At 40.9% G+C, this 14,731-nt stretch overlaps 1 protein-coding gene across 5 annotated transcripts in view; it reads right to left on the reverse strand.

Moving 5' to 3' along the window:
• Positions 1-14,731, reverse strand: part of ldb2a (LIM domain binding 2a) — a 303,287-nt gene that overhangs the window by 220,817 nt on the left and 67,739 nt on the right. For all 5 annotated transcript variants that reach the window (XM_061976893.2, XM_061976892.2, XM_061976891.2 and 2 more), the window contains exon 2: positions 9,568-9,670. In XM_061976893.2, the coding sequence (XP_061832877.1) occupies positions 9,568-9,670 (103 nt within the window). The remainder of the gene's footprint in view (positions 1-9,567; positions 9,671-14,731) is intronic.

Genomic DNA, 14,731 nt, shown 5'->3' on the forward strand with positions numbered 1-14,731 from the left:
CATAGAAACTAGTAATTAATGAAAATGAGTAAAATTAACTGTTAAAGGTTAGTACTATTAGTGGACCAGCAGCACGCACAATCATGTGTGCTTACGGACTGTATTCCTGCAGACTGTATTGATATATATTGATATATAATGTAGGAACCAGAATATTAATAACAGAAAGAAACAACCCTTTTGTGTGAATGAGTGTGAATGGGGGAGGGAGGTTTTTTGGGTTGGTGCAATAATTGTAAGTGTATCTTGTGTTTTTTATGTTGATTTAATAAAAATAAAAAAAAGAAACGATACCGATAATAAAAAAACTAGGGATGTTCGATAATGGCTTTTTGCCGATATCCGATATTCCGATATTGTCCAACTCTTTAATTACCGATATCAACCGATATATGCAGTCGTGGAATTAACACATTATTATGCCTAATTTGGACAACCAGGTATGGTGAAGATATGGTACTTTTTAAAAATAATAATACAATAAGATAAATAAATTAAAAACATTGTTTTTAATAAAAAAGAAAGTAAAACAATATGAAAACAGTTACATAGAGACTAGTAATTAATGAAAACGAGTAAAATTAACTGTTAAAGGTTAGTACTATTAGTGGACCAGCAGCACGCACAATCATGTGTGCTTACGGACTGTATTCCTGCAGACTGTATTGATATATATTGATATATAATGTAGGAACCAGAGTATTAATAACAGAAAGAAACAACCCTTTTGTGTGAATGAGTGTAAATGGGGAGGGAGGTTTTCTGGGTTGGTGCAATAATTGCAAGTGTATATTGTGTTTTTTATGTTGATTTAATAAAAAAAATAAAAAAAATAATTAAAAAAAAATAATAATACCAATAATAAAAAAACTAGGCATGTCCGATAATGGCTTTTTGCCAATATCCGATATTCCGATATTGTCCAACTCTTTAATTACCGATACCGATATCAACCGATACCGATATCAACCAATACCGATATCAACCGATTTATGCGGTCGTGGAATTAACACATTATTATGCCTAATTTGGACAACCAGGTATGGTGAAGATAAGGTACTTTAAAAAAAATAAAAAAATAAATAAGATTAAAAAATTAAAACCATTTTCTTGAATAAAAAAGAAAGTAAAACAATATAAAAACAGTTACATAGAAACTACTAATTAATGAAAATTAGTAAAATTAACTGTTAAAGGTTAGTACTATTAGTGGACCAGCAGCACGCACAATCATGTGTGCTTACTGACTGTATCCCTGCAGACTGTATAGATATATTTATTGATATATAATGTAGGAACCAGCATGTTAATAACAGAAAGAAACAACCCTTTTGTGTGAATGAGTGTGAATGAGTGTGGGAGAGTGTGGGGGAGTTTTTTTTGGGGGGGTTGGTGCACTAATTGTAAGTGTATCTTGTGTTTTTTATGTTGATTTAATAATAAAAAAAACAACAAAAAAACCCGATACCGATAATAAAAAAAACGATACCGATAATTTCCGATATTACATTTTAACGCATTTATCGGTCAATAATATCGGCAGGCCGATATTATCGGACATCTCTAAAAGAAAACGATACCGATAATTTCCGATATTACATTTTAACGTATTTATTGGCTGATAATATCGGCAGGCCGATATTATCGGACATCTCTACTGAGCATTTCAAGGGAAGCCGCTTTTATACCCAATCATGGCACCCACCTGTTCCCAATTAGCCCGTTCACCTGTGGGATGTTCCAAATAAGTCTTTGACGAGCATTCCTCAACTTTCTCAGTCTTTTTTGCCACTTGTGCCAGCTTTTTTGGAAACATGTTGCAGGCGTCAAATTCCAAATGGGCTAATATTTGCAAACGATAACAAAGTTTCTCAGTGTGAACATGAAATATCTTGTCTTTGCAGTCTATTCAATTGAATATAAGTTGAAAAGGATTTGCAAATTATTTTATTCTCTTTTTATTTACCATTTACACAACTTCACTGCTTATGTAAATTAGACGATGGCGCGTAGCATGAAGCTAATCCGACCTATGGATGATCACAAAGTGTGGTCATGTTTCCGCTGCAACGATTGCACACTTTTGCCCACCGGTTTAGGCCAAGTGGTGTCCTCTCTTGTTCCAACTATTGGGGTGGGGGGGCGAGCCTTGCTCTTTGATTACATCAGCCAGCGCCGCTTTCATCAGATGCCTCACAGATTGCCGCGCCACGGCAGGGCCGCGGCGAGCGTGGGGGCCACGGCCAGTGGCGGGCTCGGCGTGATTGCGTGGGAGAGGGTGCTGAATATTTGGTGTGCAGGAGAATAATTGGCTGGCGGGGAGTTGTTTGCAGCAGCGCCCGGTCAAATAAACAACACGCTCACATAAACAACACACTCCTCCTCCTCCCACAAGGCCGTTTAGCTGCTCTGGCACGCATTCACAACATCAAGCGGAACAAAGCAATATACTGTCATGAGTGTTACGACATGTTGGAGACACTCTCCTAAAACCAGGAGCAGAAGATTCTCAAACGTGTTATATTGTCCACGTGTCGCTTGCAATTAGAAAACATCTTCACTCACGTGCACAGGCTTGTAATGAATGAATATTATGCACAACAAATGGCTGCCGAGGTACTTCACTGCATAGTGTTGACACTTTTTCAATCGGTGCCAAGTTCCAATCAGCAGCCTACTGTATACCCTACTTTCCGGACCATAGGGTGATGCGGATTATAAGGCGCGCTGTCGATGAGCGGGTCTAAGTCAGGTCTATTTCCATGCAAAAGGCGCCACAAAGGGGTCATATTATGATTTTCAGGACTGATGCAGATCCCAAATACACATCAGCAGGTACCAGAAGGTAAGAAAAGTTGCTTTTGCATAATATCGCGAAACAAAACGCCAGATGATATGTCTACGAGTCGGTGCCATTTTGCCGTCCTTATACACACACCATAGTAACACTTGTATGTTGAAGCACAGTACGTCTGACTACTGTAGCCGTAACGAGCGGACAATCCATCAAGCGGTGCGGCTTCATAGGTTTTTGAGTGCAATGTGTAATGTTCTATATTCTCAATGGAACATTTAAAGTATTGATGTTGTTTACTGGCGTCATATTGCAGTCTACACGTAGCTCTTGTGTGTGACTGCCATCATATTGCAGTCTACACGTATGTCTTATGTGTGACTGCCATCATTTTGCAGTCTACACGTATCTTTTGTGTGTGACTGCCATCATATTGCAGTCTACACGTATCTCTTATGTGTGACTGCCATCATATTGCAGTCGACACGTATCTCTTATGTGTGACTGCTATCATATGGCAGTCTACATGTATCTCTTATGTGTGACTGCCGTCATATTGCAGTCTACACGTATCTCTTATGTGTGACTGCCATCATATTGCAGTCTACACGTATCTCTTGTGTGTGACTGCCATCATATTGCAGTCTACACGTATCTCTTATGTGTGACTGCCATCATATTGCAGTCTACACGTATTTCTTATGTGTGTCTGCCATCATATTGCAGTCTACACATATCTCTTATGTGTGACTGCCATCATATTGCAGGCTACGCGTATCTCTTATGTGTGACTGCCGTCATATTGCAGTCTACACGTATCTCTTATGTGTGACTGCCATCATATTGCAGTCTACACGTATCTCTTGTGTGTGACTGCCATCATATTGCAGTCTACACGTATCTCTTATGTGTGACTGCCATCATATTGCAGTCTACACGTATTTCTTATGGGACGGCGTGGCGCAGTGGAAGAATGGCCGTGCGTGACCCGAGGGTCCCTGGTTCAATCCCCACCTAGTACCAACCTCGTCATGTCCGTTGTGTCCTGAGCAAGACACTTCACCCTTGCTCCTGATGGGTGCTGGTTAGCGCCTTGCATGGCAGCTCCCTCCATCAGTGTGTGAATGTGTGTGTGAATGGGTAAATGTGGAAATAGTGTCAAAGCGCTTTGAGTACCTTGAAGGTAGAAAAGCGCTATACAAGTATAACCCATTTATTTAACCCATTTATGTGTGTCTGCCATCATATTGCAGTCTACACATATCTCTTATGTGTGACTGCCATCATATTGCAGTCTACACGTATCTCTTTTGTGTGACTGCCATCATATTGCAGTCTACACGTATCTCTTGTGTGTGACTGCCATCATATTGCAGTCGACACGTATCTCTTATGTGTGACTGCCATCATATTGCAGTCTACACGTACCTCTTATGTGTGACTGCCATCATATTGCAGTCTACACATATTTCTTATGTGTGACTGCCATCATATTGCAGGCTGCGCGTATCTCTTATGTGTGACTGCCATCATATTGCATCTTATGTGTGACTGCCATCATATTGCAGGCTACACGTATCTCTTATGTGTGACTGCCCTCATATTGCAGTCTACACGTATCTATTATGTGTGACTGCCATCATATTGCAGTCTACACGTATTTCTTATGTGTGACTGCCATCATATTGCAGCCTATGCGTATCTCTTATGTGTGACTGCCATCATATTGCAGTCTACACGTATCTCTTATGTGTGACTGCCATCATATTGCAGGCTACGCGTATCTCTTATGTGTGACTGCCATCATATTGCAGTCTACATGTATATTTTATGTGTGACATGCCACATCATTAAATGTGGTTTGTCATTTCCTATTATTACGGCCCCCCCATGTCATTCTATTGTGGCCCGTCACATAAATTTAATATAGCCTGTCCCATAATTGTATTATGGCACACCACATAAATCTAAAATGGCCCGCTACTTCATTTTATGTGGCCTGCGGCTTCATTCAAATGTTGTCCCCACATCATTCAAACATGGCCCGCCACTTCATTTTACTGTAGACCACCACTAGATTTTATTGTGGCCCACTATATCATTTTACCCATTCCATAGTTGTAATGTGGCCCGTCTCATCGTTTTATAAGTGGTTTGTCATTTCATATTATCACTGCCCCCCACATCATTCTTTTGTGGCCTGCCACATCAATTTAATATAGCCTGTGGCCCACCATTTCATTTTACTTTGGCCCGCCACCTGATTTTATTGTGGACCACTACATCATTTTACCACTCCATAGTTTTAAAGTGGCCCGTTTCATTGTTTTATTTGGTCTGCCACATCATTAAATGTGATTTGCCATTTCATAATATTACGGCCCCCCACAATAGAATGATTTTAATATAGCCTGTCCCATAATTGTATTATGGCACACCACATAATTCTAAATTGGCCCGTCACTTCATTTTATGTGGCCTGCAGTTTCATTCAAATGTCATTCCCACGTCATTCAAACGTGGCTCACCACTTCATTTTATTTTGGCCCGCCACTTGATTTTATTGTGGTCCACTACATCATTTTACCACTCCATACTTTTAAAGTGGCCCGTTTCATCGTTTTATGTGGTCCGCCACATAAAATTAAATGTGGTTTGCCATTTCACATTATATTTCATATTTAATTTTCCGTCCTGGTCGTGGAACTGTGGACCAGCTCTATACTCTCGGCAGGGTCCTTGAGGGTGCATGGGAGTTTGCCCAACCAGTCTACATGTGCTTTGTGGACTTGAAGGCATTGGACCGTGTACCCCGGGAAGTCCTGTGGGGAGTGCTCAGAGAGTATGGGGTATCGGAATGTCTGATAGTGGCGGTCCACTCCCTGTATTATCAGTGTCAGAGCTTGGTCCGTATCGCCGGCGGTAAGTCGAACACGTTTCCAGTGAGGGTTGGACTCCGCCAAGGCTGCCCTTTGTCGCCGATTCTGTTCATATCTTTTATGGACAGAATTTCTAGGCGCAGTCAAGGCGTCGAGGGGCTCTGGTTTGGTGGCTGCAGGATTAAGTATCTGCTTTTTGCAGATGATGTGGTCCTGATGGCTTCATCTGGCCAGCATCTTCAGCTCTCACTGGATCGGTTCGCAGCCGAGTGTGAAGCGACTGGGTTGAGAATCAGCACCTCCAAGTCCGAGTCCATGGTTCTCGCCCGTATCAGGGTGGAGTGCCATCTCCGGGTTGGGGAGGAGACCCTGCCCCAAGTGGAGGAGTTCAAGTACCTCGGAGTCTTGTTCACGAGTGAGGGAAGAGTGGATCGTGAGATCGACAGGCGGATCGGTGCAGCGCCTTCAGTCATGCGGACGCTGTATCGATCCGTTGTGGTGAAGAAGGAGCTGAGCCGGAAGGCAAAGCTCTCAATGTACCGGTCGATCTACGTTCCCATCCTCACCTATGGTCATGAGCTTTGGGTCATGACCGAAAGGACAAGATCACAGGTCCAAGCGGCTGAAATGAGTTTCCTCCGCCGGGTGGCGGGGCTCTCCCTTAGAGATAGGGTGAGAAGCTCTGCCATCCGGGAGGAACTCAGAGTAAAGCCGTTGCTCCTCCACATGGAGAGGAGCCAGATGAGGTGGTTCGGGCATCTGGTCAGGATGCCACCCGAACGCCTCCCTAGGGAGGTGTTTCGGGTACGTCCGACCGGTAGGAGGACACGTTGGGAAGACTATGTCTCCCGGCTGGCCTGGGGACCAAGTGGCTGGGGAGAGGGAAGTCTGGGCTTCCCCGCGACCAGACCTCGGATGAGCGGAAGAAAATGGATGGCATGGCGTACCATCCATCCAAGGCGTGGATGAAACACAATTTTTTTCAACTGAACAGCTCCAAAACCAAAGCCATTCAAGTCGGCACCCCACATCAGACTCAGTCATACACCATCACCAGCATCACCTTCTCCGGCCACGACATTCACCTCTCATCCTCAGTCACTAATCTGGGTGTTTGTTAGAATAATTATGTATATATTATCACACTAACTTTAGTATGCCTAAAGTCAGTGGCTTTAGTTATTAGCCATTGTGCTCAAGTTAGACTTTTCTAATCTATGCAAGGACAAAACTTCTTGTCTGAGGGGTGGCCTCAGCCACAGATGTTATCATTGTTTTAGCCCGCTAACAGCCAAGGACTTCAATGACCTCAACGAAGATAAGATGACAGCACGCAGACGAAGCAGAGACTTCAAGGACCTCAACGAAGATAAGATGACAACATGCAGACGAAGAGGGGACAAAGCGAAATCGCAAGGCCTCCAGCCCATTCCGTCACGTACTGTGCGTCCTGGACCTGCTTTGCATAATATATGTGACCACTCCTTTTAGAGGCGGCCTTAGTGTTGTTGACTGTGGAACTCCTGAATAAATAGAGGGACGCAGGAGCTGAACCTTAGAGCATAGGGCGAGACTGGGACTAAGGGTGCAGCTCCATGCGTTCTCCACATGAGCTAAATTGAATTCTGTGTCTGCATGATTCCTTGCTTCTTGTCTGATTAATAGATGTCATCAGTGTTTGAACCTGACAGTGTTAAGAATGGACCCTCACTTGACCTTTGAGGCTCAAATAAAACAACCGTGCAAGACCTCCTTCCACCACCTCAGGAACATTGCTAAACTCCGCCCCTCACTCACTCTCTCTGATACCGAGAGGCTAGTCCACGCCTTTGTCTCCTCCAGGCTAGACTACTGCAACGCACTTCTTGTCGGGATCCCCAGCAAGAACATCCAGAAGCTGCAGTACTTACAGAATAGTGCTGCTAGGATCATGATGAGAGTGTGGAAATATGACCATATCACACCAATTCTCAAATCCCTCCACTGGCTTCCTGTTCCACTCAGGATGGAATACAAAGTCTCCCTACTAACCCACCAGTGCCTCCATGGAAATGCCCCCCTCTACCTCAAAGAACTACTCACCCCCAAATCCTCCACAAGACACCTCCGCTCCGGACAGGCTAACCTCCTCCAACCTCCGAGGACAAAGCTACGAACAATGGGAGACCGGGCTTTCTGCTCCGCTGCTCCCAGTCTGTGGAACGCTCTCCCTGACCAACTGAGGGCACCACAGACTGTGGATGCTTTTAAAAAAAGGCTTAAAAGCCCTTCTTTTTAAAAAAGTCTCTTTTTTTTTTAGATATATGCATACTAGTTCTAGCTATTAGGCCAGACCTGGGCAAATTAAGGCCCGGGGGCCACATGCGGCCCGTTGAGCTTTTCAATCTGGCCCACCAGACATTCCCAAATAATTTTTTTAGATCTTTAAGATGGAAGGTGTAGCTGCCATTATGATGTGCACTCATCTTTTCTAATGACCGTAAGTCTTCAACTATACAAAGTATTTCAATGGTTGGAATCTGCACTTATGGATGATATACCAATTACTATGGTAATCTAATTAGTTACTATGGTAATCTAATTAGTTACTATGGTCATCTACATCACAGCAGCTCAGACGAGGCACCAAGCATTGTGGGCGGGATGCGTTTCCACAGACGCAGAAGGAGATTTTCACAACAAAGTTCTAAGGCTTAGTGATATATAGAATAGAATAGAATAGAATAGAATAGAATAGAATAGAAAGTACTTTATTGATCCCTGGGGGAAATTCAGCAAATATCAGATGTATCAGATTGTAGGTGGGTTTATTTTGTACCCTTCGCGTTCATATTTCACTGTTTGTTGCATTTTTGTTGTGTTTCTCTTGATTGTAAAATATGTCGATCGAAAGGGAGTGTGCCATTCATATTTTGTCAATATTCAGTGTTTTATCGTTCATAGAAAAATGTAAAATTCCATTACATTTTTTAAGGCGGTCTGTCGTAACGTTTTTAGCATTTAATCAGACATTATTGTGAGGTTTTGTATCAGTGTTTCTAAAAATAGATATACCGGCCCCCAGACACATTTTTTTTCTCGAAATGTGGCCCCCGAGTCAAAATAATTGCCCAAGCCTGTATTAGGCTGTTCTAGTTTTTATTTTATTAATTTTTTTTATTATGTTTTTATTTTTATGTGTAGCACTTTGAGGTTGTTTACTCAATGAAATCTATTATTGTTATTATTATTATGGATGGATGGCATTTCATATTATTGTGGCCCCCCACATCATGTATGCTAATGTTAGCTGAGACATGTTTCGAAAATGCTAGCAAAGCAAGCTAGCAAAACGGATTTTTTTTTTTTTTTACAGTTTTTTACTGAATGGTACACCTAAAATGCACATGGAAATAAAGAAAGTGGGATTTACAATATTAACTATGAACGATAAAACACTGAATATTAACAGCATATGAACATATTTAACTTCTCAGATTAGCTCCTCCATAGACATTGTTTTACATGGAAACTTTTTCTGTTAAACTAACATAAAATATCGGGATTATTTTCTTGACTTAAAACAAAGGAAACAAAGATTGGTTGGTAGAGCGGCCATGCAACCCGAGGGTTCCTGGTTTGACCCCAGGCTTCCGCCATCAGTGTGTGAACGGGTGAATGCAGAAATAGTGTCAAAGCACTTTGCGTACCTTGAAGGTAGAAACAATACAAGTACAACTGATTGACCTTAGTTACCATGTCAAGGCGAGGATAGCTAAGAGCAGAATAGCTAGTTAAGCTAGCTAAATTGTAGCATTTTTATGATACAAAACATTTGTATTTCTTGTCACCAGCCCAGGCCTGAAAGTGTGTTCAGTGAAGGACTTGATTGACAGCTGACAGGTGATTTCTTACTGTATCTCTTTGGTCCATCTTCTAGGCAGAAGGACAGCGTTAGCGTAGCGTCCTCCTCGAAGAACTCGCTAGCGAAGGCGTCCCACCACAAACTGTCACTTTCCTGGCGAAAACACGAAATGAAATGAGGACAACATATTAGACGGAAGATCAAATATATTGTAAACAACAACAATGTCATCAATCACAGTTGGTCTACCTCACAGGTGTCAAACTCAAGGCCCGGGGGCCAGATCTGGCCCGCCACATTCATTTGTGTGGCCCCCCAAAGCGTGTAAATAATATGTAAATAAAGTACCTTATCTTTTTTTAATAAATGTCTTACAAAAATAAATGTGCAATTACATATATTTAGGGACAAGCGGTAGAAAATGGATGGATGGATACACTTTAAACATCTCTAATAATAAAAATAAAATATTATATCATACATTTCAAATCAATGTTTTTGTTTAAGTAAAGATAAATACTAAATATCTGCTTGACGTATGATTTTAATCCAACAAATTGTTCATGCAATAATTGTGTACCACTATTCAATATAGAGTAATAATACACTATAGAAACACAACAAGCATAGATTTTACAGTATAAAAAAACCTGCATGAATTTTTCCGCTAAAAAAAAATATCGGTACCGTTTTCCATGCCATTTAATTTAATTCCATTTATTCATTTATTATATATGCTGTAAAAAAAAAAGTCAATGCAAATATTACGGTAAAATTGTCGCAACTGAGCTGCCAGTTGTATAAAGTACAATCTAAAGATTTTCTTTTGTACAGTTTACAAACAAAATACATAATCCAATACATAGACCAGGGGTCCCCAAAGTCCCAAATTTTGAAAAAAAAAAAAGTATTATTATTTTTTCTAATTTGTCTTTTTTAATACATTTTCTACCACTTGTTACCTTCGGTGTCTTCTAGCTGCTCAGGCAAATCCTATCGTCTAAAAATGCTTTTTCCCCATTATATATACATATATATATATATATATATATATACATATATATATATATATATATATATATATATATATATATATATATATATATATATATATATATATATATATATATATATACACGTATATATATATACATATATACATATATACATATATATATATATATATATATATATACACACAGTATGTGTGTATATACATACATACATACATACATACACATACATACTTGGTACCTGACACATTGTACCTACATATATACATACATACATACACATATATGTGTATGTATGTACAAACCCCGTTACCATATGAGTTGGGAAATTGTGTTAGATGTAAATATAAACTGAATACAATGATTTGCAAATCATTTTCAACCCATATTCAGTTGAATATGCTACAAAGACAACATATTTGATGTTCAAACTGATAAACATTTTTTTTTTGCAAATAATCATTAACTTTAGAATTTGATGCCAACAACACGTGACAAAGAAGTTGGGAAAGGTGGCAATAAATACTGATAAAGTTGAGGAATGCTCATCAAACACTTATTTGGAACATCCCACAGGTGAACAGGCAAATTGGGAACAGGTGGGTGCCATGATTGCGTATAAAAACAGCTTCCCAAAAAATGCTCAGTCTTTCACAAGAAAGGATGGGGCGAGGTACACCCCTTTGTCCAAAACTGCGTGAGCAAATAGTCAAACAGTTTAAGAACAACGTTTCTCAAAGTGCAATTGCAAGAAATGTAGGGATTTCAACATCTACGCTCCATAATATCATTCAGAGAATCTGGAGAAATCACTCCACATAAGCGGCATGGCCGGAAACCAACATCGAATGACCGTGACCTTCGATCCCTCAGACGGCACTGTATCAAAAACCGACATCAATCTCTAAAAGATATCACCACATGGGCTCAGGAACACTTCATAAAACCACTGTCACTAAATACAGTTGGTCGCTACATCTGTTAGTGCAAGTTAAAGCTCTACTATGCAAAGCAAAAGCCATTTATCAACAACATCCAGAAACGCCACCGGCTTCTCTGGGCCCGAGATCATCTAAGATGGACTCATGCAAAGTGGAAAAGTGTTCTGTGGTCTGACGAGTCCACATTTCAAATTGTTTTTGGAAATATTCGACATCGTGTCATCCGGACCAACGGGGAAGCGAACCATCCAGACTGTTATCGACGCAAAGTTCAAAAGGCAGCATGTGTGATGGTATGGGGGTGCATTAGTGCCCAAGGCATGGGTAACTTACACATCTGTGAAGGCACCATTAATGCTGAAAGGTACATACAGGTTTTGGAACAACATATGCTGCCATCTAAGCGCCATCTTTTTCATGGACGCCCCTGCTTATTTCAGCAAGACAATGCCAAGCCACATTCAGCACGTGTTAAAACAGCGTGGCTTCGTAAAAAGAGAGTGTGGGTACTTTCCTGGCCCGCCTGCAGTCCAGACCTGTCTCCCATGGAAAATGTGTGGCGCATTATGAAGCGTAAAATACGACAGCGGAGACCCCGGACTGTTGAACGACTGAAGCTCTACATAAAACAAGAATGGGAAAGAATTCCACTTTCAAAGCTTCAACAATTAGTTTCCTCAGTTCCCAATCGTTTATTGAGTATTGTTAAAAGAAAAGGTGATGTAACACAGTGGTGAACATGCCCTTTCCCAACTACTTTGGCACGTGTTGCAGCCATGAAATTTTAAGCTAGTTATTATTTGCAAAAAAAAATAAAAAAATTATGAGTTTGAACATCAAATATGTTGTCTTTGTAGTGCATTCAATTGAATATGGGTTGAAAAGGATTTGCAAATCATTGTATTCCGTTTATATTTACATCTAACACAATTTCCCAACTCATATGGAAACAGGGTTTGTATACACATATAAACATATATACATACATACATACACACACATATACATATATGTGTATGTATGTATGTATATATAGTGCAAAGACTTTCTGCACAGTCAGTTGCTACAGAGCTCCAAACTTCTTAACGCATGATTTTCTTGAAAAAAGTTTCACATTTTGTTTAAAGTGTTATACCTTTATTTGGGGCCGGAGGTTGTGGCAACAGACAAAGCAAAAAAAAAACTGAGACAACTCTCAGCGATGGATCACTCGGCTCGTGGGTCGATGAAGGACGCAGCAAGCTGCGAGAACTAATGTGAATTGCATTTTCTAGTATGTTCACTATTTTATTTAAGGACTAAATTACAATAATAAACATATGATTCATGTACCCTAACATTTTTTGTTACAAAAAAGACATTTTTTGTTGTCCCCTTTATTTAGAAAAGTAACGAAATACATTTTGGTACCGTTCGTACTGCCTGTTACTCCCAGTACGAATGTCGTAGAGACATGAAACAAAAACCTCTATGTAGGTCTCACATAGACCTATATTTCATACACTGACAACCCCCAGCAAAAATCAACAGGAAGTTTGCAATTACCCCTTCAAAACAAAAGTTGTGTAAAAACAGTCACCTTCTTTCAAACATTATCTCCTTTGAGCGCGTTTGTCGTGTCGACTTCAAATTAGCACAGGAGAGAGATTGAACCCTTCTGATTAAAAGTTGATGAAAGAATTTTAATTACTGCTCCGGTTTGGATTTTATGAGCCCTCAAAGTCGGTCCTGTCCATCACTGCTTGCAGCTTTAATTTATATTTATATTTTTAAAATTTGAAAAGTATCAAAAAGTATTGTAAAGTATCAAAATTCATTTTTGGTACCTGTACCAAAATATTGGTATCGGACAACTCTATCAAAGTGTGGTTATCAATCACAATAATCTTCATTCAAATAATATTAACAAGGGATGTGGTGATCGATCAACCTTCGATTGTCTGCCAATTTTAGCAAAAAGGTGCATAATCGATCATTGCAATTTAAAATTGATCACCAACGTCGATTTTTTTCTGGCGAACAAGCGGCGTGCAGCTAATGATGTGTTTCCATACACAGTGTGGAGCCACTCCACTGAACTAATAATAGTCACCTTCATTACGGCAAATAAACTTACACGTTGTGTAAATTGTAAATAAAAACTAAATACAATGATTTGGGTTAACCCTAACCCTCACCCTCTAGTACCCGCACTCTTTTACTACAAAGCCATGCTGTTGTAACACGTGGCTTGGCATTGTCTTGCTGAAATAAGCAGGGGCGTCCATGATAACGTTGCTTGGATGGCAACATATGTTGCTCCAAAAGCTGTATGTACCTTTCAGCATTAATGGTGCCTTCACAGATGTGTAAGTTACCCATGCCTTGGCCACTAATACACCCCCATACCATCACACATGCTGCCTTTTACACTTTGACCCAAGAACAATCCGGATGGTTCTTTTCCTCTTTGTTCCGGAGGACACCATGTCAACAGTTTCCAAAAACAAATTGAAATGTGGACTCTTCAGACCCCAGAACACTTTTACACTTTGCATCAGTCTAAGGCTGAAACGACGCGTCGACATAGTCGACGTCATCGGTTACGTAAATACGTCGACGCCGTTTTTGTGCGTCGCCGCGTCGCATATTTACGTCACACTACTGTCATGGCGGAGCGCAAAGCAGACGATGCTAGCGAGGAGAAAAAAGCACGCCAAAAGTCGTCAAAAGTGTGGGAGTATTTCAATAAACGGCCTAATAATGTTGTTGTATGCACACTGTGTCGAGCGGAAATGGCCTATTATAGCAGCACAACGGCTATGAACGAACATTTGAAAAGAAAACACCCGACAGCGTTCTTGCCATCACCATCAACTAGTCAATCGTCCGCGTGAGTATACGTTGTCATCATTACACAAAAACATGGATGTGTCATTTATATCTGCGTTGTAAATTCATAAACTAAAACACTGTTTCGCTCTGAGAGGCGCGTTTGGCGTGCCTGTTCAGTGTTTTACAAAGACGCGCTCCTCTTTAACGCTGTGGAGAGGCGGGGCCGGCGTGCGAGCGGCGAGGCGGGGCGCGCCGGGAGCGACGCTGCAATCGTGCCCAGGTGCGCGATCCGCGCACCTGGGCACGATCATCCAATCTCCTCTCGCTGAAGAAAAGCGGAGCAGCAGAGAGAGAGGGAAGAGAGACTGGAAGGAGCCAAAGTGAAGCTGACGTGGAGCGAGAGAGGAGGAGTATGGCATCACATTAGTGCCAAAAATCCGAGCGCA

This window comes from Nerophis lumbriciformis, linkage group LG16 (assembly GCF_033978685.3).
Source record: "Nerophis lumbriciformis linkage group LG16, RoL_Nlum_v2.1, whole genome shotgun sequence".
Lineage (NCBI taxonomy): Eukaryota > Metazoa > Chordata > Actinopteri > Syngnathiformes > Syngnathidae > Nerophis > Nerophis lumbriciformis.